This window comes from Giraffa tippelskirchi, chromosome 11, assembly GCF_054371585.1.
Source record: "Giraffa tippelskirchi isolate mGirTip1 chromosome 11, T2T-mGirTip1v1.2.pri, whole genome shotgun sequence".
Taxonomy (NCBI): domain Eukaryota; kingdom Metazoa; phylum Chordata; class Mammalia; order Artiodactyla; family Giraffidae; genus Giraffa; species Giraffa tippelskirchi.
In genome coordinates, this window is record NC_137285.1 from 82,991,423 (window position 1) to 83,018,076 (window position 26,654).

The 26,654-nt window shown below is 35.6% G+C and overlaps 1 protein-coding gene across 3 annotated transcripts in view; it reads right to left on the minus strand.

Annotated features, from left to right (window-relative positions):
- Window positions 1-26,654, minus strand: part of DYNC2H1 (dynein cytoplasmic 2 heavy chain 1) — a 362,922-nt gene that overhangs the window by 278,538 nt on the left and 57,730 nt on the right. For all 3 annotated transcript variants that reach the window (XM_081541773.1, XM_081541771.1, XM_081541772.1), the window contains exons 27-40: window positions 23,831-23,963; window positions 23,613-23,730; window positions 21,512-21,624; window positions 19,408-19,527; window positions 15,924-16,074; window positions 13,908-14,113; window positions 12,425-12,607; window positions 11,670-11,852; window positions 9,771-9,994; window positions 9,271-9,386; window positions 7,768-7,967; window positions 6,714-6,978; window positions 4,576-4,783; window positions 563-692 (exon numbers count right to left, since the gene is read on the minus strand). In XM_081541773.1, coding sequence (XP_081397899.1) covers window positions 563-692; window positions 4,576-4,783; window positions 6,714-6,978; window positions 7,768-7,967; window positions 9,271-9,386; window positions 9,771-9,994; window positions 11,670-11,852; window positions 12,425-12,607; window positions 13,908-14,113; window positions 15,924-16,074; window positions 19,408-19,527; window positions 21,512-21,624; window positions 23,613-23,730; window positions 23,831-23,963 — 2,350 coding nt within the window. The remainder of the gene's footprint in view (window positions 1-562; window positions 693-4,575; window positions 4,784-6,713; window positions 6,979-7,767; window positions 7,968-9,270; window positions 9,387-9,770; window positions 9,995-11,669; window positions 11,853-12,424; window positions 12,608-13,907; window positions 14,114-15,923; window positions 16,075-19,407; window positions 19,528-21,511; window positions 21,625-23,612; window positions 23,731-23,830; window positions 23,964-26,654) is intronic.

Sequence of the window (26,654 nt, forward strand, 5' to 3'; positions counted from 1 at the left end):
TAGAAGGCAGCAATACTCTCTTCATCCTGTTATACTGCAGTTATCTTTTTCCTTGTCAGTTTCCTCTGTGACACAAACCCTTCTCAGTGAAAGACACTGTCTATTAATGTTCACCTGGCAAAGTGTCATCAAGGGCATCTATTTGATAAGCAATAAATTTTTGCTAAATAAACAAATGTTTCAAGAGTAGTATAAATAACTCAACATCCTTTCTCTACTTTAATATTGTCATTATTTTTAGCATGATATATAGGCAGGTATTTATTGACATAGTAAAATGTGGCAGAAAGATCGTTTTGCTAGTAAAACTTCAAAAGGCATTCCAATTTCAAGATTTTTAGGTAAGTGTTGCAAGGTATCATGGATGGAAGAATTAAAGTATTTTAAGACTTAACACAATAAAAGTTATACCATGAAACACAGTGGGATGGCAGTGAAGATACCTACCCTTCACTCCACCCTCACATTCTGTCAGAACGTTACTAAAAGGTGGTTAATTATGTAAGCAACAGTCAGTCATTATACTTTTTGCCTAAATAATTATGAATTATAATTATCTTACCTGTTTTAGAACCCATTGTAATGCCTTTTCAAAATAATCCCCAATCCAGTTTTCAAGATTATTCCTATATTTAGGAGGCTGATTCCTCAACCAAGATTTTATCAGAGAATTAAGATCTGTCTCTTCATCACTGAAACATATTAACAAACATTAAAAACTGTTTAGGAGTAAATCATAAATTTACTTTCAAAATAAATTTATGCTCCAGTAAACATTATTCTACATATGTACTCTGCTAGTATACAAGAGTTCATTTGAGTTACTTCTGTATATGTATGTGTGTATATACTACTCCTACATATATAAGCACATATAAGTGTGTATATATATGTCATTTTCTATAAAATAAAGCAAATAAACCTCACCTATATCATTGTATGGAGAAGGCAATGGCACCCCACTCCAGTACTCTTGCCTGGAAAATCCCATGGACGGAGGAGCCTGGTAGGCTACAGTCCATGGGGTCGCTACGAGTCGGACACGACTGAGCGACTTCACTTTCACTTTTCCCTTTCATGCACTGGAGAAAGAAATGGCAACCCACTCCAGTATTCTTGCCTGGAGAATCCTAGGGACAGCAGAGCCTGGTGAGCTGCCGTCTATGGGGTTGCACAGAGTCGGACACGACTGAAGCGACTTAGCATAGCATAGCATAGCATAGCATATCTTTGTAAGTATAAATTAAAGAAGAATTATACATCTACAAGTTAGCCACAAAGTGGTCTAAACCATTCCTACCCAAAATGGGGTCTACAGAATCCCAAGCACCATCCCAGACCCAGTGAAGCAAAATCTTTGCTTTAACAATATCCCTAGGTGATTCAAATGCACATTAGAAAAGTTGCACTGCATCTTAATGCAGATCTTTAAAAATATTTTTTCTTTCTATCTCCAAAAAAGCTGACCACCTAAATTCCCATGCCACTACTGAAACTTGAAAATCATGCTAAAGTACAATAAATTTTTTTTAGCAAAGCACTTAATTATTTGAGTAACATTCAATGTTTGAAATTATACATAATACTGACATCTTATTCAAAATTACATGTTACACATTTATAAAAATTATAGTTAAAACAACTTATTGACTAATAATTGTAGAAGTTACAAGGGCCCACAATTCTGTCATTTCTCCTGTCCTCTACCAGTGTTTCACAGTAACACAAGTAAATACTGAGTCCTTGAATTTTTCTTCCAACATTTCCATCCAGTTTAATAAGGAAAAGAAAAAAAAGATCAAAGGTAAATATGTAAATTACATTGGATACACTCAAAACAGACAAAGGAAAGCTGCTAAACTCTTTCAGCATAAAGACTTTGTTGTCAATGGTGATTTAGTGGCTAAGCCGTATCTGACTCTTGCAAACCATGGACTGTAGCCTGCCAGGCTCCTCTGTTCATGGGATTTTCCAGGTAAGAATACTGGAGTGGTTTGCCATTTCCTTCTCCAGGGGAATCTTCCTGACTCTGGATCAAACCCAGGTCTCCTGCACTGCAGGCAAATTCTTTACCAACTGAGCTACCAGGGACAACTATTGTTGTCAACAGTATCTCCTTAGTACCTATGGCAACTACATGTCTTAGTTTGTCTAAGACAATCTTGATGTATATCAGTTATCCCAGCATAATAAATAGCATTCTCTTTCATTATTAAAAGGTCCTCCCATTTGGCCTACTGCAGAGTAAGTGCAAAATATCTGCTGAAGAAATGAATAAAGCCTAAAAATCAAAGTTAATCAAAAAGAAACTAAAAATAACAAGTATTTGTGTTTTACATGAAATCATAAATACTCATTATATCTCTCACAAACAATATCTGGTTCACCAACAATTTTCAAATCATCTACAGCAACGAGTCTTTTTTCTGATAAAAAGCAATGGCATTCTACTTAACCTTTATTTCATTTACATTCTAATTTATATTATAATTGCTGTTATATTTATCTATCTCCTCTATGCAGACATATGCTCTATAAAGATAAGCCCTCCATAAATACAAGCCCTTCGTAATTGTTAGTATTACTCCTTTCTTGCTGTCTCTCTCAAAATGCCTAAATTCGTGCCATACATGTAACAGGCATTCAATAAATATTTTAAAATTTAATGGTAAGCTTTCCTTTCATCCTATTTTTCTCACAGGATTATGAGAACAAATGAATAAATGAGATAAACTGGATGAGATACTGCTACAAAAGCTACAAACTCAATGCCATATTATTTTAAAAATAATTAATACCTCAAAATATTACTTGGGAGTTTGTGGCTAGTTTAATATAAATGCTTCCTACAATATTATCAAAGAAGTAAGCAATTAAACAATTTTGGAAACATTCTGGATCAATTTGATAGCAAAAGTCATTTCGAATGATTCTAAAAGAGTAGAGCATTGTATATAGACTGATAAACATCAAATTCTAAAACATAAATTCAAAACGTAAAAGAAAACGTTCTAATAACTCATTTTGGGCAATGAGACCGGCTCAAACATGCCAGCACGGCACTACCGTCGCTGAAATCTAAACTCAGCTTATTTTTGCTCTTCAAGTCTCTTCCACGTGCACTCAAGAAGAAATAAAATATTAAATAAAGAGGTTTCCAATTTGCAAAATGAAAGATCGGGCCATTTCATAGGCCCTATTTAAAGTTGTTCAACAAAATGCAGCACAAGGTGTGGACAGCTACACACATGCATCCACAGCTTAAACTACAGGGATTCCAAACAGCGGCCAAACAGCACCGCCAGGGAAAGAAAAGAAAAACAGGGGTTGCGTGTTCCTCAATTCGCAATTTTTTTTTCCTCGTTTTAAACAGTTAGTGATGTTTACAAATGCTATTAATGCCGGAACAGGGCCAGTCATACACCTTATCTGCCGTAGAAATATAGATTTTTGTTTACACAGTTTTATCCCCAGTCTGAAACTACATCTGCTGCTATCTGCTACTGCAAGGGCTACACCGTCTCAGCCTGGCCCTGGACCCAGAGCTTGGCTGCCTCCAGTCTGCCTTCGGCCAGTCCTGGGCCTTCTCTCCAGTTGAGCTTGCTCTTCACCTTGAGGGAAGGGACTGCGACTCGGCCTTCCTCACCGCCCTCCTCCCCTCCTCCCTGTTGCTCTCCTCCTGGGCAGCATCGTCCTGCTTCTCAATCTTCTGCTGCACGCTGCTGAGGACCAACCACCAGATGATGGGGTCTTCGTAGGTCAGGCCACCCTCCAAGCTGAAGCTCTGCTGGTTCTGGCACGACAACATCATGTCCTTCTCCAGGTTGTTGAGGCTGTGATACTTATGGCTGCTGATGCACTCCTTTATCCTATTAAATCTTTAACCTATTTAAACCAAGGTTAGCTCTAAAAGTCTATAAATCTAAAATTCTATGATTAAAATATTGCTACTCAGCTTTAAATTATTAGCCTCCAGCTCTTAAGTGGCATGTTCCCTTCTCTGAACTCATTCATAATATTTAAAGAAAAGTTACAGAAAAAAAACCAAATATTAATACTTCCTGTTTCATTTATGCAAACAAAAAATAATTATTTAGTAACTGTGATATCACTGCTGCTGCTGCTGCTAAGTCACTTCAGTCGTGTCCAACTCTGTGTGACCCCATAAACGGCAGCCCACCAGGCTCCTCCGTCCCTAGGATTCTCCAGGCAAGATACTGGAGTGGGTTGCCATTTCCTTCTCCAATGCATGCATGCGTGCTAAGGCACTTCAGTCGTGTTCGACTCTGTGCGACCCTATGGACAACAGCCCTCCAGGCTCCTCTCTCCACAGATTCTCTAGGCAAGAATATTGGAGTGGGTTGCCATGTCCTTCTCCTGTGATACCACTACACTGCTGAAGTAATTCAACTGTAATAAACAGGAACTCTGAATGAATAAAAACGTAACAAGGAAGTTAATAAACAATGAAAAAAACAAATATTCACATATTACTCATTTATCACATATCACTTAGCTATGAAACCAAAATAATAATTGAAAATATTCTAACACAATGTATGCGAACGCTCTTACCTAAGAAAGATCATTCCCATTCTAGATATTGTGGCTGGTGAGGCACAACTTAAATCGTGAGTTTCAAATATGAAGTTAACATTTTGGCCAAACTGAATCCTTTCTCCACTGGGCATAGTGAGTAGTCGATTATCATCCAGAACAGAATTGAGAGATTCTATCCATTCAGGATCAATATCACCATCACAGATTATCCATGAGCTAACATCTATTTTCAAACAAAAAATGTAGAGAGAAAAATAAATGTAATGATAATAGTAATTAAAAATAAAAAATAAAATAATTATCTATTATTCTTTAGAAGCAATTTTCATATTGTATTTCTGAAGCCAAATATAAAGAACAAAGAATTGAACAAGTCGAAGTTTTTCATATGAATTTATACTACAAATGTTGTGGAGAACCCATAGGCAATCCTGGCTCAGCTGGCCAAAGACCCAATGATACACTCCATGATAAGGCTCTATTTATTTAATGAACATTTCTCCAAAGAAGACATACAAATGGCTAACAAACACATGAAAAGATGCTCAACATCACTCATTATCGGAGAAATGCAAACCAAAACCACAATGAGGTACCATTTCACGCCAGTCAGAATGGCTGCTATCCAAAAGTCTTCAAACAATAAATGCTGGAGAGGGTGTGGACAAAAGGGAACCCTCTTACACAGTTGGTAGCAATGCAAACTAGTACAGCCACTATGGAGAACAGTGTGGAGATTCCTCAAAAAACTGGAAATAGAACTGCCATATGACCCAGCAATCCCACTGCTGGGCAAACACACTGAGGAAACCAGAATTGAAAGAGACACGTGTACCCCAATGTTCATTGCAGCACTGTTTATAATAGCCAGGACATGGAAGCAGCCTAGATGCCCATCAGCAGACGAATGGATAAGGAAGCTGTGGTACATATACACAATGGAATATTACTCAGCCATTAAAAAGAATACATTCAAATCAGTTCTAATGAGGTGGATGAAACCAGAGCCTATTATACAGAGTGAAGTAAGCCAGAAAGAAAAACACCAATACAGTATACTAACACATATATATGGAATTTGGTAAATTGGTAAAGATAACCCTGTATGCGAGACAGCAAAAGAGACACAGATGTATAGAACAGTCTTTTGGACTCTATGGGAGAGGGCGAGGGTGGGACGATATGGGAGAATGGCATTGAAGCATGTAAATTATCATATTCGAAACAAATCGCCAGTCCAGGTTTGACGCATGATACAGGGTGCTCGGGGCTGGTACACTGGGATGACCCAGAGGGATGAGATGGGGAGGGAGGTGGGAGGGGGGTTCTGGAGGGGAACACATGTACACCCATGGTGGATTCATGTCAATGTATGGCAAAACAAATACAATACTGTCAAGTAAAAAAATAGATAAATTAAAAAAAAAAAAGGAAACATGGTTTGCAAGACCTAGGTATTTCTATTTCCACAAGCTTGTGAGATATTGTTTAGATTTTGTCTTTCACCATGTCATTAGAATGTATGAATGCTTTCTATGTAACAGCACTTCAAGAAAATATGAGAAAGCTACACTTCAGTGTCCTACATGAGAAGTAAAAAATACACCACTGTCAAATCTCTTTGATATATAAAAGGGTGACTTCAAAGGGGAGAAGCAGTGAACAAGTTGTTAAATTGTGACCTAACAAAACATAGGGAGTCTTCTTAGATTTTGACTAAAAATTCTGTTAAATACCAAGCCAAAAAATTCAGACCAGAGGCCTATGACTTAAATTTTCAAAATTTTTGAAAGCACTGTATTCAAAGTGGTAAGTTCATGCACACACACAAATTTTAATCCCAAATAAAAACTTGTCATCTTGCTTATTTATGAGGCATTATAATATCAATTAAGATATATTTATTCAATATATTAATCTAGTTATGAACTACAATTTACCCAGATTACTTGGAGTTTCTCCTATAATAAAAGTTTTGCTATAGAGTACAGATGAAAATGATAACATGTCTTTGGCCCCTCCAAAGTAAAGTATCAATGTAAATCACGATACAGCAGGTTATGGTCATGTATAAGACTCAAAAAAGATAGCATTACAGACAAGTTCTAACATCCTCTAAAAATAAATCAACGAATCACACAACAGAGACCAACCTTGAGGTTCTCGAACCGCTTGACGAGCACTATTTGTCAAAACACCATCAGACCATTCCCTTGTATCCATGTCAATATGGCCTAATAACTGATGTCTAGGCATTGCTTTGGGATTCATGGTATACTGTTTTACCACTCTGCCAGTTTTACAAAGTGCTGCCCTTAACATTCTCCAAAGAGTAGATTTTCCAGTACCACTTGGGCCAACAATAACAACTCCCATCCTCTGGCGTAATTGTTCATATAATTCTAAGGCCTTCTTGATCTAGTAGAAAAGAAATATGTTCATATATGATTTATCATGTACAATCATACATAATTTCACTTTCAATCTGTAATAGTTGTTCTATTTCAAACATATAAATTAAACCTTTTATTTCTTCAATGGAAGATAAAGCCTTAAATAAAAGAATCATAAAATAAATATGAACATACAATGTGATCTTTAAATTCATATTTCTTTAAAAGAAGCAAGTTATCAAACGTTCACTGTCTTCCTTCATTTATTCATTCAAACAAAATATATTCAATATTTTATTCACTTTGCTAATTCATTCATTCATTTATAACCTGTGTCTCTCCCAAAAAAAAAAAAAACCTGAGGAAAGGTATTCATTTTGAACATGTATTTTTACTTCACAAAAAGACCCACTAAAGTGAAGTTCTCCTAAGAAATTGTCATAGTTTAAATCATACATAATTAACTATCAAAAATATATATGATGGATCAATTGATATTAGTGCCAGAGTCCGTTATAGGCACTAGGAATAAAATAGTAAAACAGACATGGATCGCACTTTCATGGAGACTACTATCTGGTGGGAGACAATCAATATTCATCATACAATTGAACATTAAAATGTATATATTACAAAGGTAAAGAAAGCCCATAGCAAGGGGATCTAATTTAGATTTGAAAATTAGGGAAGGCTTCAAAGAGTAAGATCTAAACTGAAAGTTGAAAGATAAGTTGAAAGATAAAGGATAAAGATAGTTAATCAAAATTAACCAGGAGAAAGGGTCAATATATTATGAAGTATTCTTGACAGTCACCTGATTGGATATGATTTCATAGTTGGCCTCCTCAAAGACTTGCTTTAGGGCAGCACTCAGTTCATCATATTCTACTTCTTTAAAGTCAATTCCAGGAAACACATCTTTAATCAGTGCATCAAACCGAGTACAATCAGCAAATGTAAACTTTGACATTGTGTTAAGTCTCAGTGCTTGTACCACAATATGACTTTCACTAGCTAGAAAAAAAGTTTCATTTTAAAACTAGTTATGAATCTAATGACCGTAAAGCTTTTAAGTGCCTTGATATGCATTATTAGTAATTAAATTACATACTAGAATTTAGTAACATCTAACAGCATATGCTATTATGTTAATTAGCAAGCTTACTCAACTATCTTTTAACTGCTGAAAAACAAGTATTACTGAGTTACGAACACTTTTCCAAAAAATCTGAATTCCCGGGTACCCAGATTTTAATTCATAAAAACAGAAACAGACTGAGAAACTGTCACAGAGCAGAGCACCCCAAGGAGACGCGACAACTCAGAGCAACGAGGCAGCAGGTGCAGCCTTGGGGCAGAGGAGGACGCCAGTGACAGAGCAGGAGGGGTTCAAACAGGGGCCGGGGTTCAGTGCATACTAATGTGTCAGCCTTAGCGTCTCCGTTTTGATAAAGGTACCACAGTACATGGGGCATTCCTGGCAGCTCAGTGGTAAAGCTCTGCCTGTAAGCCACCTGCCAGTGCAGGAGACACAGGTTCAATCCAAAGGTCAGGAAGATCCCCTGGAGAAGGAAACAGCATACCCTCTCCGGTATGCTTGCCTGGAAAATGCCATGGACAGAGCAGCCTGGTGGGCTACAGTCCAGAGTCACAGAAGAATCAGACATGAGTGTGCGACTAAACAACAAACAAGATGAAACAATGGAAATGCCAACTTTGCAACTTTAATAAATCTCAAGTTAGTCTTAGGTTGAAAGGCATTTTTTTGAAATCTTGAAATCTCTTTAGAAGAGTGATTTTGTTTGGTACACTATCGCCTTGAAAGAGAAAACCTCCATGTTTTTCTAAGGTTTCTGTTCCTGTTTTCAGACTAGATAAATTTTCAGGCACTATTCCAGACCTATCAAATCAGGAACTTTCAGGGTAGGATCCAAAAATCTGTGTTTTAACAAGACTCTCGCTGATTCTAATGCACATAAAAGATTGAGAACAGTGGACTAGACTATTCCTCTATACACCACAAATGTTTAATATTAATGCATGTTTAAAAGCTATGATGGGACATTAGGTAAAACCAGTAAAAATCTGGATAAATTATGGACTTTATTAAAAAATAATGAATCAATATTGGTTCATTAGAATTAGAATGTATCATCCTAATGTAAGATGTTAACACAGGAGAAACTGGCAAGGCATAATATTCAGAAACCCTCTATATTATATGTATACCTTTTATACCTTCTATATAAATCTAAAACTATACCAAATTAAAACCTATTTTAAAAAGTGATATTATAATTGAAATACTGAATCATACCATTTTGTTTAACACTAGTTTTCTTCAGCTGTCTAAGAAGATTTCCACTTCCTCTCAGAACTGTCTTCAAAGCTCTCAAACCCCAATCATAATGTTGCTGAGGTGTCAAAAGTTCCCTTAAGTAAAGACATGGAAATCATAAAGCGTCAAATAGCTATAAGAAATTCATTTTATTATCATACTAAAAGATACAGAATCCAACTATTAACACATAGAAATCAGAAAATTAGCTTAGAAAATCAGATATTTAGTTTAGTAAACATCACTTAGCTAGAGTACCCCGTTAAAAAATGTTTTACAGGAAAAAAAAGTGAAACTGAATCAATAGTATTTAAAAACAAGTACTTTTGAGCCAGACATTTTTGTTACTCAAACTAAAATCTTTCCTATCTATACCTGAGATACAATATAATTGGACAAACGTGAAAAATGCTCGTTAATAACCATGACCAATCATTGGAGACACAAAGTATTTCAATATTTAAAACAAGAAAACTCACCTGGATAGATTGAAGATAGCTACCAATTTTCTGCCCAACACTTTAGCATCTTTAAAGCCTTCTGAATAGAGAATAACTTCTGCAATAAGCTCATTGTCTGGACGAGACATGGCTACTGGTCTGAAAAGCTGTTTAAGATTATCAGGCAGTTTTTGTCTTCCTCCATAGCCTTTTCCAGCAGGATTCATAGTGATAAAAATTCCAGAATTAGAATTTATTTCTACCTGAAATATTAATTTAAAACACAGGCATCAAGTATTTGAAACTGTAACTATAAACATATTGCCAATAGAAGTTTTATTGTGACATATTTCTATACATACATCTTATACCTTAGCAAAAAGTAATCATTAGTGTGCTAAACATCTCCTACTCAACATACAATAAACTCCTTAGGAACTATACTACTTTACAGAGATTCTTTATAATCAGTTTTTTTAGGCTGAAAGTTTAAGTGATGGTAACTAGTTTGACTGTCCATTCATTCAATATTATATCTACTAAAAGCCTTCCTTGTGTTAGGCGCTTTCTTAAGTACACAGAGATAACACAACTCTAAATTAAAGTCAGTAACAGCTCATGATCTTTTGGAGTTTATAGTCTATTGAATACTAGTCAAGCAATTCTAGTTAATAAATGTTGTGACAGTGAAGAGCAAAATATCTTGAGAGTATCTAGTGGGAGCATTTTCAACAAAGCAGTAAGAATAGAAAATTAGAATTATAATGTGTAAACAATGAATGAACAACGATGAAGTAGAAATACCTAGAATAAAAAATCTGGCTATAAACAAAAGAAAAGAAAAAGAGCATGGTGGAAGAAAAGATGAATTAAGGGAAGATTTGCTTATGTTTTAATTAAAATAAATAGTGTACTACAGTATTACTATATATAATATTGTATATCATTAAGAAGGAAAATTATGTGATTCTGTTTAAAAGCCAATGAGAAATGAGAAGAGGAAGGACAGGAATAACTCTGAAGAGAAGGTCCCTGGGAAGCATATCCCAAAGTATAGATGGAAAATTTAGCTTGGGTTGGGAAAAAGGACAATTTTTCTTTCTAAGAGGAGGAAATGACAAAACTGAACAGGGAAAAAAATAAATTTTGATGGCAAAGGTAAAAACTTAATAGTTTCTCGTTTCTTTGTGAAGAAAGAGTTTAAACATTTAAAGTTTACTCCTATAAACTCAGAAGATACAGGAAATTCACAATTGGTTCTACTTGGCCTACCCTGAAAAACCTGTATTGTGAAAATGTTATTATGGAGAAGAGGATAATTTCACAGCTCTTTCCACTTCCAATGTGTTCACCATTACACATAGAGAGAGAAATCTATATTTTATATATAAATAAGTTTACATTCTAGTGACATGAACATATATTTCCTATGTGGAGAAGTAAGCAGTAGAAAAATAGCTAAATGTTTATTAAGATTCACATAGAATAGTGATTAAAAACATGAATTTCAGAATTAGACATACCTGGGTTCAATTTCCAGCATCACTACTTATGTTTAACTTACCAAGCTGTAGTTTCCTCACCCATAAAGTGAAAAAAATTTAACAGTATCTAACTCAAAGGACTGTGGCAAGTATTAAGCAAAATAAAATATAAAAGCATTAAGCACAGTGCCATTATAGAGTATTTGATAAATGTTAGCAAATATTATTATAACGGGATTACTCAATATTGAAAGTTTGAAAATGAATAGTGGAAATGGGACCAAAAAAGGGTGAGAAATTCAGAGACAATTCACAGGTGAAAAGGTTTAACACACTGGTCACAAATTAGAAACAAGGGTGCCGGAAGCAATAAAGACAGACTATTTGCCTGAGTATGGGTAACACAAACTCTTATAAAATATTTTAATTGTTTAAATTTCTGATGTAGCTATACCTCCTTGCCAAGCAGCTCACACACAGTTCTATGATTCTTCAAAGCATCTTGAATTGTCTGGATTTGCATAGAAACTGCAGACAGTACAGATTCTTCCAGTCTATTGAATTCATCAAAACAACCCCAGGCCCCACACTTTACCAAGCCAACAAATATTCGTCCCATTGACTTCACATCGATGCCCTTGAAAACAACAATAAAAATTATATTCATTAAACATAATTAAAATCTCTAATAATAATCATTTAGTGAGAAGATAATCATTTCACCCATCTATGTCTCTTGGGTTCTTTATTAAATAATAAATAGCTATTCTTTCAAAAACTAGGGTGGTTTCAAGGAATAAACAAAATAATTCATGTGAAAGCATTCTGAAAAGCACAAGAACTAAAGATTTTGTTTCAGTTATTCTTTAAGTCAAAATACAAATCCTACACATAATGTTTTGAAAATGGTACTTTTAATGAATTTAAGATTTTCTCCTCTTCTCTTTTCTCCTTATAAAAAGTGTTTTTCTATACTCTAACATAAATCTTCATTCAATATTTAAAATTATTTCTTGTAATAGTTATCTTTAGAAAAGTTTCTAGACTATACTATATGCAACCTCTCTCCATTTTACTTCTCAAATACAACATATTTCATTTTCAGAAGTAGAGTGATTTTAAAATATAGCATTTCATATATATAAATACATAAAAACCATTTCAAACATGTAAGATTCTATTACATAGTCTGATAATTATTTATTCTACCTCATCACAATTGAAAACTAAAACTTGTCTTCCAAGAAGTCCACCTAAAGCCTTTACTGATTCAGTTTTTCCAGTTCCAGCTGGTCCATAAGGATTTCCTCCAAGGCCCATCTTCATGGCTTGAGTGAGAGTTAGGTAGCACTTGTCCGTCAAAGGAGTATAAACCAGCTTGGGAGCATTACCCTATACAAGAGAAATATAAATTTCAAATATTCATATTCTATTCAACATTACAAATATTATATAGTGAGAGATTCTAGTTAAAAAGTCCAAAAGGCAACAAATAGTTTAAAGTTGTTTACTAAAAAGTATTTTTTTTAGTAAAGAAACTTTCTAAAGCACAAACTGGAATTAAACTTAGTATTTCTCAAGCATGCATTTTATTCTATACTCAATTGATAAACTGTTAGATTTTCCAAACAGTTCTTTTCAAGGTTTTCTCAAGTTCTTTTTTTGTTTTTTAACACCAAAAAATTTTGTATTGGGGTATAGCCGATTAACAATGTTGTGACAGTTTCAGGTGAACAGTGAAGGAACGCAGTCATATATATATACATATATCCATTCTCCCCCAATCAAGTTCTTGATAATGTCACAAAAGTATACCTGTAAGGCAGATAAATTCAGAAACTGTACACAATTACACACTTTCCAATACAACTCAATACAATTACATACAATAATCATTCTATTTTGTATTTTAAAATTTATGTAAACTACTTCCTTGAATCTTACAGTCTTCACAAATCAGAACTACTTTGGAAATCTCAAAGTATAATTAATTTGAAAAATTCCTTATGAAATTAATAATCTTACATTATCAAATAATTCTCAAAAAATAGATTCAAATTCAAGTTTCATTTTATAGAGTTTTTCTTTAATTTAAGTGGACACATTTGGGTCTCAAAATTCATTTCCTTTTTGAAAGAGCCAGCTGGCAACTCTCTTGGCATATGCTTATTAACATAAATGTTAAATATATCCTAATGACTGATTCACTATGATGGAAAAAGGCAGAGAGCAAGAGAGCATACAGATGGATTTTTTAAGAATAGATTACATTATTTGCTTTAAAATTCTTTTACCTTGCAAACTGAAAATATGTAACACACATACTTTAACATATAAACTAATTTTGGCTTGTAAAAGGAGGCACAAACCAAATTGTTTCTACCGAGGTTGCCTAATATTCAGTTCTCTTTGGATTAAAGATATATTTCAGTCTACATAAATAAATACTACTTCAAGAAATGGTACATTTAGAGAATTCAGCACAATATTGCCATTATTTTAACTTTTTTGTAAATAGATTTTTTCCAATATAACATCTTTCTAATTATGATGAAATAGAAGACAATAACACAAACAAAATTCTTAAAAGTTGCAACTAAAATAAAAATAACTCTTTCATTCAATAGCAAATTTCCTTTAAAGTAAAGAATTTATAACTGACAAAATTAAACATTTCTGCCACAAGGCATACCTGGTATTCATACGTATACTGAAGTTCTGAATCCACCATTTGAGCATAACATGTGTGATCACTTTTCATATAGAATCTAACTTGTTTTTTCCAAGCCCAGTCTTCAGTTGTATGAATTTGCACTTGGTTTAACTGCTTCACCACATCAATATTATGAATAATATCAAGAATAAGTGCTTTAAGTTTAAGCTCCAAAATGCCAGATTCTGTATACAATTAAAATAATTGGAGAAAATGTTAGCCTCTGCTTTATGTACTTTATCATTATATATATATATATATATATATATATGATTCCTCAGTGCATTTAATTTCATCATCCACCTGAACAGTACAGTAACATACATCATGCAACTCAAAACAATGTCAAATGCACCAATAAGAACTGTGAGTGTGAAAACTAAGGTATCAAAATTCAATAAAACAGGGGTCTGGTTCCTTCTGCAAGGGAATAACGACACAGCCTGGCTCTCCCTCTGAATGCAGGTATAAAACACAGACAACCTGCATTAAGCAGCTAGTTAGGACTCTGAAAAAGTAAAGAGTATCAGGCAAATTGGGGAAGGGCAGAATCCGAAGTACAACCAAACCAGTGGTAAGTTTACCTTTTTCCTTTTTTTCTCTTATATGCATGGGCCTGGACTCAATGCTGCCAGAAACCATAATGGTGTAAACAGAGAGAGCTCAAGGACAAGGCCTCTGCCTCCGAGCTGAAAAGCAAAAATGGAGTCTCCCCGTAGCCACAGCACTGGCAGCTGAGTCCCAGAAATGCCTGAAAGTCTGAAGGAAGAGAGAGAACCGCCCTCTCAAATTAGAGGAGCCATGACCCCAAGAGGGGGAGACAAACCCCCACTGTTCTTTTCTCTCTCCTCAGACACGGGCCCAGTCACGGGAAGGGCGCAGGAGAGCACGTGCAGCTGCCGCTCTCTGACCAGAGGGCAGCGGGGGAGCCCGCGGGCACCGCAGACCCACGGGGCAGTTCACAGGAGGGGAGGAGCCGGGGGACGGCCGGAAGCTGTCCGCAAGGCCGAACCGGCCTGAGGTGCAGATTAAAATGGCAACCCACTCCAGTGTTCTTGCCTGGAGAATCTCAGGGACGGCGGAGCCTGGTGGGCTACTGTCTATGGGGTCGCACAGAGTCGGACACGACTGAAGCGACTTAGTAGTAGTAGTAGGATAACCGGCCGCTGGGCGGCACCCACGTGGGAAAGGTCCGACGGTCTGAACACAGCACCGACAGAACAGACACGGGACCCACGGCCCACCGAGGGCTGACCGGAACGTGGGGCTGGACCTAACGAGACCACTTGCTCACAGAAAAATATCAATCCGGAAAATTTAAACAAGACTCAGATTATTATAATGCAACATCCAAAATGTCCAGGATACAATCTAAAATCATTCAACATTGGAAGAACCAAAAAAAAAAAAAGCAAGAAACTCACATTAGAAAAGATAATAAAGGTGAAATGAAGACATTCTCAAGTGACGGAAATCGGTAAGATGTAAAAGAAACACTACAGGAAATTCTTCAAAGAAAATGACACCGGAAGAAACCAAGATGAAAGATGGGCAACAGCAATGGTAAGCATCTAAATACAATAAACTATTCTCAGTCGTCTGAAATACATGTGATGGTTAAAGGAAAAGTTAGACTCTCGGGGCGTTTTCAATGTATATAGATAAATATCTATATATCTATAGACATAGATAAATATATATCTAATATATAATATATAGATATAGATAAATATCTATGCACTTTTAAAACAGCATAAAAAGGGGAGGATAAAGAAATCTATACAATGGTAAGGTTTCTACATTCCATTAAAAATAACAAATTATTGATTCTAAATACCATATAAAAGTTAAGTATGTCTATTATAATTCCTAAATTAACCTCCAAAATAGATTATTGATTTGACAGACAAAAGCACAATAGATAAGGTAGAATACTCTTTTAAAAGAAATGTTCAAATAACAAAAGTCAGCAAAAAATGGAACAATTTTCCATACCAGTATTCCCTGGATCCTCAGAACTTGTATCAATGTTAGTATAGTGCTCTAACTTCTTTACCAGCTGTGTTTCAATCTGATGAAGACTATGATCTTTTATAGCATTTTCTACATCTTCAGTGAATTTAATCTGCTCTGCCAAGCATAATATCTAATAAATAAAGAGAAAAATTATTTTTAAAAGGTGAATTTATTTAGAAATATTTTATAAATGTAAGGAAAGATACCTCTTTCCAAATTTCCAATTACATATTGGATCTCCCTACCTGAATGTCTTACTAGCACCTCAAATATTAACAGAGCAATACATTTGTAGGAAAAGCATTGTGTGATGCAGCTGAAGCCTACTTCTCAGAACTCATCTCTCATTATTCTTCTATAGGCCTATTGTTGGGCCTTTGAATCCACTAAGCTTATTATAACTTAAGTACCTTTGTACTTTCTTCCCATGACTGTCTTCATAAATGGTTTCTATTAACCAGCAAAGGTATCAGAATATTTAATCCTATTTAATAAAAAGCGTAATCTTGTGACATTGCAAAATAATCTCTCAGTACACCACTGAAGTCTACAATTTCAAACTATCAATTTTATCTTAAAGCAAGATTTGTATTAATCACTCAATCTAATCTCTATAAATAGAAACTAAATATAGATCATCTTCATGTTCACATAAAACATGAAATATTAATACTGTTTGAGAGGATGTCTGTAATATAATCAATATAGCAAGGTTACTGATAAAGCAAATGATACATTTAAATACCAGATTTTAAAAACATATATTAAAATACTTTGATATACTTCTTAGATGAACAAGGACCCTCCTTTAAACTAAAGACATGAACCATCCATCATCATATAAAGCACTAAACCTACTGACCAATTACTACCGAACAGATTGTCTTTTTCTTATATTTACTGTTTAGCATCTAGAAAATATCATTAAATGCCTCTATTTATCAGACGAATTCATTATCTATATATACATTTAAAAACAATATAGCAGGCTAAGCTGCTGTTTGCTCTAAGTCAGAACATTATACAAATACCACATCAAGTTATTTAACAAAAGAGAAAGTCAATTAGTAACTTTCCAGAGCAAAGTCATCTCTCATACTTTGCAATACAAAACTCACCAACTTCTTTAATCAAGTATATGGTAAAACATTTAATTAATCAGGTATAGGGTGAAGCATTCACTGAGGTGAAGAACTGACTCATTGGAAAAGACCCTGATGCTGGGAAAGATTTAAGGCAGGAGGAGAACGAGACGACAGAGGATGAGATGGTTGGATGGCATCACCGACATGATGGACATGAGTTTGAGTAAACTCTGGGAGTTGGTGATGGACAGGGAGGCCTGGCGTGCTGCAGTCCATGGGGTCGCAGAGCCAGACACGACTGAGCGACTGAACTGGACTGGAAAGCACTTAAACAAATCCAAATTTGCTTTGTTGAGAAAAGACTTTGCTCTTTAGTTTTCATATGAAAATGTTCACATGCCACCTAGAAGCTAATATGTTATGTATGTGGATTTTCATTCAGGCAATACTACCGAATTTCTGTATTATAAATAAGTGCACATCAATATCTCAATTTTTAACAGTCTGCTATACAATTTCTATGAGAGACTAACAGAAATGATACTCAAGATACAGTCTTGACTAATTCTCATGTCACATTACCATTCAGATACCTGAATAGATACTAAGATTTTAATTGCCTAAAATATAATGGTCACTAAGGGTGCTGCTCCAGTAATATAATTTAACCTTCAAAATGAGTTGCCATGGAGGTATTATTACACCCTCTTAACTAAGTGGCCAAAAGAATCACTCCAAAGATAGGATTTGAACCAAGGTCTGTCAGATTCTTTCCACTTTATTATGCTGCCTCCTTCCTAGACCAGGAAGTGCTTTCTCCACATTATTTCAGGTCCTCACAAAGATGTCTTTAGAGAACTGAATGAACAGTACCCAGTAACCTGTCCCAGACATTCATGTAGCCAATTATACTATTCAATCCATTTATATAAGGTCTCTTGAGATAATTGTTTCTTAACATTAACTGCTACTAAACTAGAATTCTTTTCTAGTTCACATTTTTACAGAGCTAATGAACTATTGACATTTATATTTTTAGTAGTTTTCACTTTTACAGAAATGAGCTATTTACATTTTAGTAACTCACATTTTTACTTGACTGCTCAGAACCCAGAACTGTTCCATGCTCAATCCAGCAACATTCTTTAGCCTGTAACTCCTAATACATCTCCTGATATAACTCTCATTTCCTCAGTATAACTAATATGCAATTCTTGCTTTTGTATATTTTTTAATATTGTGTCTTTTATTCTCAAGTCAATTTAAATCCTACCTGGAAATTGACAGAATACTAGGAAACATTTCCAGAGGTAATAAAACACTTTAATTCTGACTTTGCAATGGCATTATTTTATTCATCAATGATTATTTTTATTTTTCTCTAAGAACTTAAGATTTTTTAAAAACATATGTTAGCTTGACTTAAAGTGCTAAAAGATGCAACTGATATGAATGGTAAAATAGCTAACAGTCTAAAATGTTGCAAGTTTCCTATCTAACTGCTCATGCTTTAGAAGAACCAACATAAAAACCTCTTCTAATAGCTGCAAAATTTTTTAATTTGAAAAACAAAAAACAGGTAGATTTTCCTATGAAAAATCACAGATTATCTCAATGCCTGCCTTTCATAGTCCCTAAGAACTAAAGTTCCTGATACCCTACCTGTATAGTGTTAGTCTGGACCAGCAGTAAAACTAATCCTGAACAAGGCAGGATAGTTAATCCAAGCCCTAGTGCTATACTTTAATATGGCTCAGAACAAGTTTTGTGAGAACAAGTTTTGTGAGAACAACTTTTGTGATACATATCCAACATCCAGTGTTTCAGAAACGAGTTCCTGTGAACACTGACCTGCAGCAATACCTATATCCACCCTGCAACCTAGCTCTCTTCTTTGCTGTCAAAGTTCTAGTTCAGGGCTATGATTGTTTCAGACCCACACTAACACTCAGCTAAACTTCTGCCAGCTCCAACCTCCTATATGAGTTCATGGGAAGGGTAAGAGACAATGTTACAGAGCCTGTGATTCTTCATCAGTGATGGACTAAGCATCTGGAACCGGGAAGGTACTACATCACTGATTCTGCCTCCCAGTTCCACCCCCTACTGGCTTGATAGCTGCAATGTCAACAGGCTTCTGCTCTGAAAGCATCCAAATCACAGCAAACTAATGGAGCTAGAAGGGACTTTCACTGTCATGCAGTTCCTCCCTCACATTTTACAGTTGAGGGACTGAGACCAGGAAGGTAAGCAATTTGTCAAATGCTCGCTGCTAGATAAAGGGAGAACAAAGATCCCAGTTGTTTAAGCCTCCTGACCTCTACATCAGGGATCTCCCAATGATACCATGCCTACCTCCAACGAAGACATTCCCTCACCTGTGAAGGGAAAAAGGATGGGTCAATTGCACCTTGAGAACTTCGACCAGCAGTAACGCATTCTATCAATAACTCTTTCAAAGTCTGCTTCATTTCCAAGGCTAAATCATTTAACCAAGTCTGGAAATAAGATTAGAAAATGTATTTCTTGTTACACCAGTCATGAAACAAAAACACAACCTAATGACTCTATTTTTTATTTCATAAAGGTTATAATTTCTTATTGACTCTCACACTCCAAAAATGTGCTAAATGACATATATTTTGAATAAATTATTTAAATAAATTGAAAATAACTATTTTTTTCACCTCTTGGGATAATGGTAAGTGTGAAACTCAAAAATTTGTAGTTAGTTATCACTATCATCATCCATACAAACCAAAAACATATTAACATTTAAAAAGTAACTCATTCATTTCATCATTATGACAAACCAAACTAGACAGCTGGGCCAGTAAATTAGATCCACACTGACTGGCTAAGTCCCCTGGCTCATGCTAACCTGATGATCTCATATTTAGAAAGCTGTAACCATAGGAAGAGATTGCTTCATTAAAGTAAACTATATTATTTAGGGAGTTAAGCTCCCTCTTCAAACAAAACTAATTCTGTTTGAAGGTCAAAACAATTTTTCACTTACTTGATTATAGATAAAATAATAAAAGTTAACTAAAGTTAAAATAAGATTGATGATTGATCAAAATAACAATATTTAAGAATCACTACTTAACTTTAAAAAACTGCATCATTCTCAATAAAATATAAGGCTAAAACTGCAAGCTTAAATAGCTTTTCATCATTACCTATTTTAATTCTAAGTTCTAGCTTTTTACTGTTTATTTTTAGAGTGTTTTCCAGTATTAAAAAGAGCATAAACTTTTGCCCAGTTCAAAGGCCACTGCAGCTAAAGAGTAAGAGCTCTCTGTGCAAGGCTGCAGACACCTACTCTGCTGTCGTCGTAGGCGCCTCCAGAGTTCTGTGCTACCCCAGCTGCTAACAGCTTTTTCTCTGTGTCCCACAAGTGCTAATAAAATTACAAGGAAGGAAAACAATAGCAAAAACAACAAAACTCTTCACCAAACATGATAGCTACTTAACAAATCTATGCTTACAGCCACCTGATTGATACACTCCATCTCCAATAAGATGTAGAGGCCCAACCAAGAATGGACATTTTACTAAACTGTACAGATACATATATGATAAGGCATGGACCTGACTTGCAGTTGGAAGATAACTTTGGAACTTAAAAATTATAACTTGATGCATACATCCTAATGCTGTTGGTTTTATCTGTGTAACTCTAATAGGCATTTGACAGTTCACTTCTAATCCAATAGGACAAATTAATCAATAGTTGTAGTATAAATGACCTAGTTCCAAGTTTACTTGTTCACTTAAATCATCTTATACAACTCAGATTCTGAAGAAAAAAAGAACAAAAACTTATCGAGAACTTATGTTCCAAACACTATAGTGTGCATGCATGTGTGCGTGCTGAGTTGCTTCAGTTGTATCAGACTCTGCGCCCCTATGGACTGTAGCCTGCCAGGATCCTCTATCCGTGGGGCTCTCCAGGCAAGAATACTGGAGTAGATTGCCATGCCCTTCTCCAGCGGATCTTCCCGACCCAGGGATCAAATTTACATCTCTTATGTCTTGTGTATTGGCAAGTGGGTTCTTCACCACTGGTGCCACTGGGAAGTCACACTATAGGGTACCTAACACCAATTATCTCGTTTAAGCTTCAATGAAGTCTTTGCAATGGCTAGTAGGACTTCTTATTTAATAGTTAAGAAAACTGAGACTCAAAGTTATATAGCTAGTAAGTTGTGGAGCTACAATTAATATCCAAGTGTTTTTGACTTCAAAGCAAAAGTTCTTTTCAAAGTTACAAGCTGCCTTCCAAAAACTAAAAATTCATATTCTCCTTAATATCAAATCACTGTGAACGTAACAAAAAAAATTATTTTTAAGATATGAGAAGGGTTCCTAAAAGGCCTAAATTAACCAACTTACTCTACAAATTGACCAGACTACTTTTGATACAAAGTTCAGACTGTTAATTTTTTATACTTTCACACTTGAAAAAGAGTTACTTACCTCTACATTATTTGACAGAAGAACTTTATTTTTAAAAGGTACAACTTCTCCTTCTAAAGATTTCATTGCAGTTATATGTTTTAACTCTTCGTCAAAACAGACGCTGTGTATACCTATATTACAAAAGCAACAATTTAAATGCAAAAGCTTTCTTAAACACATAATTATTAGATATTACATACGATTATAAAATGTACACTTCATAACATATATATATTAGAATTAGTTCAATTATATAATGTAAAAGAACAGCTTTTCATCACCAAAAACTAGGAACAAACCAAATACCCAAAAGGTGAATGAGAAATTGTGATATATTTGCACAACTATTTTCAGCAAAGAAAGCAATAAAATATAGTTGAAAATATTATGATGATCGAAAAAAGCCAGGCACAAATGAATGCATAAGAATATATGCTGATGATTCCACTTATGTGAGACAAAAAGATAAGAGGAAAGGGGGAAAGCAAACAACACTTCCTTTACCCAAAATTTACACTCACTTTATGGTATAAAAAAAAGACACATGACCTAGTTTTGATCTTCAGAAAAACTCCATAGGTTACTATTTACAGTTTAAAGAAAGAAACTAGATTTCAGAGAGGTAAACTAATAACTAACAAATAGTAGAGGTAGAACTTGAAAGCAAACTTTCTGATTAGAAGAACCCTGTCTACTATCTCCACAGGCCAAATCAGTTACAGATATAAGCACTTTAAAGCTTAAGATACACAATGGTTAGTAAATACTTCTGTAAAACAACAAAGAGTAAATATTTGAGGGTTTACGGTCATAACATCCCTTTGTCAATCACTCAACTCTATGCCTGTAGCACAAAAGCAGCTATAAAACAAAACCTCCTTAAAAAAAAAAAACAGATAGCAAATCAGATTTGGCCTGTAGGCCTCTAGTCTGCTAATCCCTGAATATAAGTGAAGATGAAATTTCTTTTTCCAACAAATAATATTTTAAGAAAATAATAACAATCATTGTTTGTGTAGCAAACCAACTCCAAATGCAATTACTCAACTTAAATGATTCAACAACATCAAAGCATATGGCACTGTAACTCTACACTTTACCAGGGAATCTCTCCTATTCCTATAACCTAATTATCATTTATGGGCTTCCTGGTCACTCAGTGGTAATGAATCCACCTACCAATGCCAGAGACACCGGTTTGATCCCTGGGTGGGGAAGATCCCCTGGAGAAGGAAACAGCAACCCACTCCAGTATTCTTGCCTGGGAAACCCCATGGACAGAGGAGCCTAGAGGGCTATAGTCCATGGGGTCACAAGAGTCGGACACAACTTAGCAACTAAACAACAATTATCATCTATACACAGATGACTCCCAATTTTACATCTCCATTTCGGGTACCTCTGCTAACAATAATTGCCTATTGAGTATATCCACTGGGATGATACTCAGGAGACCTTAAACTCAATAATGAAGGGACATGTTCTTCCTCACTTCCAGACCTTATATGGGGCTTCCCTTGTGGCTCAGCTGGTAAAGAATCCGACTGCAATGCAGGAGACCTGGGTCTGATCCCTGGGTGGGAAGATCCACTGGAAAAGGGAAAGGCTACCCACTCCCAATATTCTGGTCTGGAGAATTCCATGAACTGTATACAGTCCACGAGGTCACAAAGAGTTGGACATGACTGAGTGACTTCCACTTTCACTTTCAAGACTTATATTGGAGAAGGAAATGGCAACACACTCCATTATTCTAGCCTGGAGAATTCCATGGACAGAGGAGCTTGGCGGGCTACAGTCTATGGGGTCACAAAGAGTCAGGCACGATTGAGTGTCTAATACTAAGACATATATTCTTCAGATCTCACTTGAGATGTCATCCTGACATATGCAAAACTGAGCTAAATGATTCATAGATGTTTCATGGACACAGCTATAACACCACTGCTTATGTTGATCATAGAAATTTGTCAACTTACTAGTTTGCCTCACCCACTAAACTGAGTTCTTCGAATACATGATATGCATTTTATTCAACAGTCTGCCTAAGAGCCTAACATTATGCCTGGAAGATAGCTGAAACTCAGTAAATATCTGCAGAATAAATGTGGAATCTTACCAGCAAAAAGCTTCTTAAGGTGAGACTGAATCACTGATGGATTAGTAGACTGGCCCAGTATTTCTAGTAAGTCATCATCACCAATAAAGTAAAATCTTGGAAATGCTGAGCGTTTTTCCTTAAAAATTAAAAACAGAAAGAAAAAACTTATCTTTTCAAATAACTAAGATATTAAGGCACTTTGCAATTTATTATACAAGGGTTTAAAAAAAAAATACCTCCAAGAATTCATTTAATGATTTCTGACATCTTTGAAGCTGATCAAGTATCATTAATAGAGAGTTTCTGATCCCTGCATGAGTAGTTAATGTTGTGACTCTATTATCTTTCTTGATGTCAAGCATTATTGATCTGCAGAAGAAAAAAACATACTTTCACATCTATTTTAACAGTCTTTGGCTGAAAAAGGGATATGGAGGCTTTCTTTTCTCTGCTTAAAACAAACTAGTGTTACCAGTATAACAGTAATACATTATTATACATCTAATACACAATCCTTAAAGTTAATAATAACCCATTACCATTTTTAATCTTCTTTATTGCATATTCTCTTACTTCATCAACTCACTAAACAAATATTAAGCCTTACCTCATAGAGATAATGGCCCAGAGACAGATAAAGATCTTAAAAAATTTCTCCAAATATTCAAATAAAGTTATGATAAATGCTAAGAAAGAAAAGTACAAAAACTTGTTAAAGTGGTTAATGGGAACACCCCTAACCTGTGATTTATTTGAGGAAGTAATTTAAGCTGAGATTTAAGTAATAAAGAAAAAGGGAAAGGCAATGAGCAGGAGGGAAGCAGTTTCTGGCAAAGATCATAAGAGCTCAGTATGTTAGAGAAATAGGAAAGAGTAGATCCTCAGATACGTTTTATCCTCAGAGCAACAGAAAACCATTTTAAAGTTTTACTTAATAAAGGAAACAAGTAATGCAACTTTTTTTTTAAGATTACTCTGACTTTTGTGTGAAAAACTTATTGGAAAAGAAGAGAATAAGTCAAAAGATTATGCAGTAATCTGAAAAGTTTAGAATACTTTAGAATAAAACCAAAGAAGTAGAAATATAAAAGATATAATAAAATAGATAAGTACGTCACAATAAACAAAATTTGGTAACAATGGATTTGGAAATGGAGAGAGGAGTCAAAGATATCCATTATTCTTCTGCTTTGAGCAGTTTAGTTCAGTCGCTCAGTTGTGTCTGACTCTTTGTGACCCCATGAATCGCAGCACGCCAGGCCTCCCTGTCCATCACTAACTCCCTAAGTCCACCCAAACCCATGTCCATCGAGTCTTGATGCCATCCAGCCATCTCATCCTCTGTCGTCCCCTTCTCCTCCTGCCCCCAATCCTTCCCAGCATCAAGGTCTTTCCCAGTGAGTCAACTCTTCACATGAGGTGGACAAAGTATTGGAGTTTCAGCTTCAACATCAATCCTTCCAATGAACACCCAGGATTGATCTCCTTTAGGATGGACTGGTTGGATCTCCTTGCAGTCCAGGAGACTCTCAAGAGTCTTCTCCAACACCACAGTTCAAAAGCATCAATTCTTCGGTGCTCAGGTTGCTTCACCATCCAACTCTCACATCCATACATGACTACTGGAAAAACCATAGCCTTGACAAGACGGACCTTTGTTGGCAAAGTAATGTCTCTGCTTTTAAATATGCTGTCTAGGTTGGTCATAACCTTCCTTCCAAGGAGTAAGCATCTTTTAATTTCATGGTGGCAATCACCATCTGCAGTGATTTTGGAGCCCAAAAAAATAAAGTCTGACACTGTTTCCACTGTTTCCCCATCTATTTCCCATGAAGTGATGGGAGCAGATGCCATGATCTTAGTTTTCTGAACGTTGAGCTTTAAGCCAACTTTTTCACTCTCGTCTTTTTCATCAAGAGGCTCTTTAGTTCTTCTTCACTTTCTGCCATAAGAGTGGTGTCATCTGCTTATTTGAGGTTATTGATATTTCTCCCAGAAATCTTGATTCCAGCGTGTGCTTCCTCCAGCCCAGCATTTCTCATGATGTACTCTGCATATAAGTTAAATAAGCAGGGTGACAATATACAGCCTTGATGTGCTCCCTTTCCTATTTGGAACCAGTCTGTTGTTCCATGTCCAGTTCTAACTGTTGCTTCCTGACCTGCATACAGGTTTCTCAAGAGACAGGTCGCAGTTAGGTGGTACCATTTATTGAGAAAGAAATGACAGAGAAAATATTTGTGGGAAAGGGATTTGAAATAAAGTTATGAATTGAGTTTTGACATATTGAGGATATTTAATGTATTTGGAGATGAGAAAAGAAAGATAGCTCAATAAACAAGTTGAGGAGACCTCAGCAACTAGATGAGAATTGATCTGAAAGAAGTTCAGGTCATTAAGCAGAGAATATGGAGTGAGAAAACCTACAGGCAGAAACCTGGAGAATGTCTGCATCTAAATGTTTAGAGAGAGCTGAGGACTAGGAATCAGGAGTAGAACCAGATAGTCAGGCAGAAAACCAGAGAGGACAGGATCACAGAAGCCAAAGGAATGGACTTTCTAAGAAAGAAGACATGCTCAACTCTCTTAGATACTAGTCAGAGATAAAGTAAAAAAAAGTCCATCAGATTTACAGTGGGAAAGTAACTGGCAATTTTAGGAAGTGTATATTAGTAATATTACTATTGCTATAATAATACAGTAATATCATTACTATAATAATATTCATATTGTTGTTGTTTAGTCCCTCAGTTGTGTCTGACTCTTTTGTGAACCCATGGACCACAGTCCACCAGGCTCCTCCGTCCACGGGATTCTCCAGGCAAGAATACTGGAGTGGGTTGCTATTTCCTTCTCTAGGGGATCTTCCCAACCCAGGGATCAAACCTGCGTCTCTTGCACTGGCAGGTGGATTCTTTACCACTGAGCCACTTGAGAATCCCCACTATTAATATTACATAGATAATAATATTACCTATATAACATTAGACTTCTCTTGTGAGTGACAGTTAAGGATCTCCCTGCAATGCGGGAGACCCAGGTTCGATCCCTGGGTCAGGA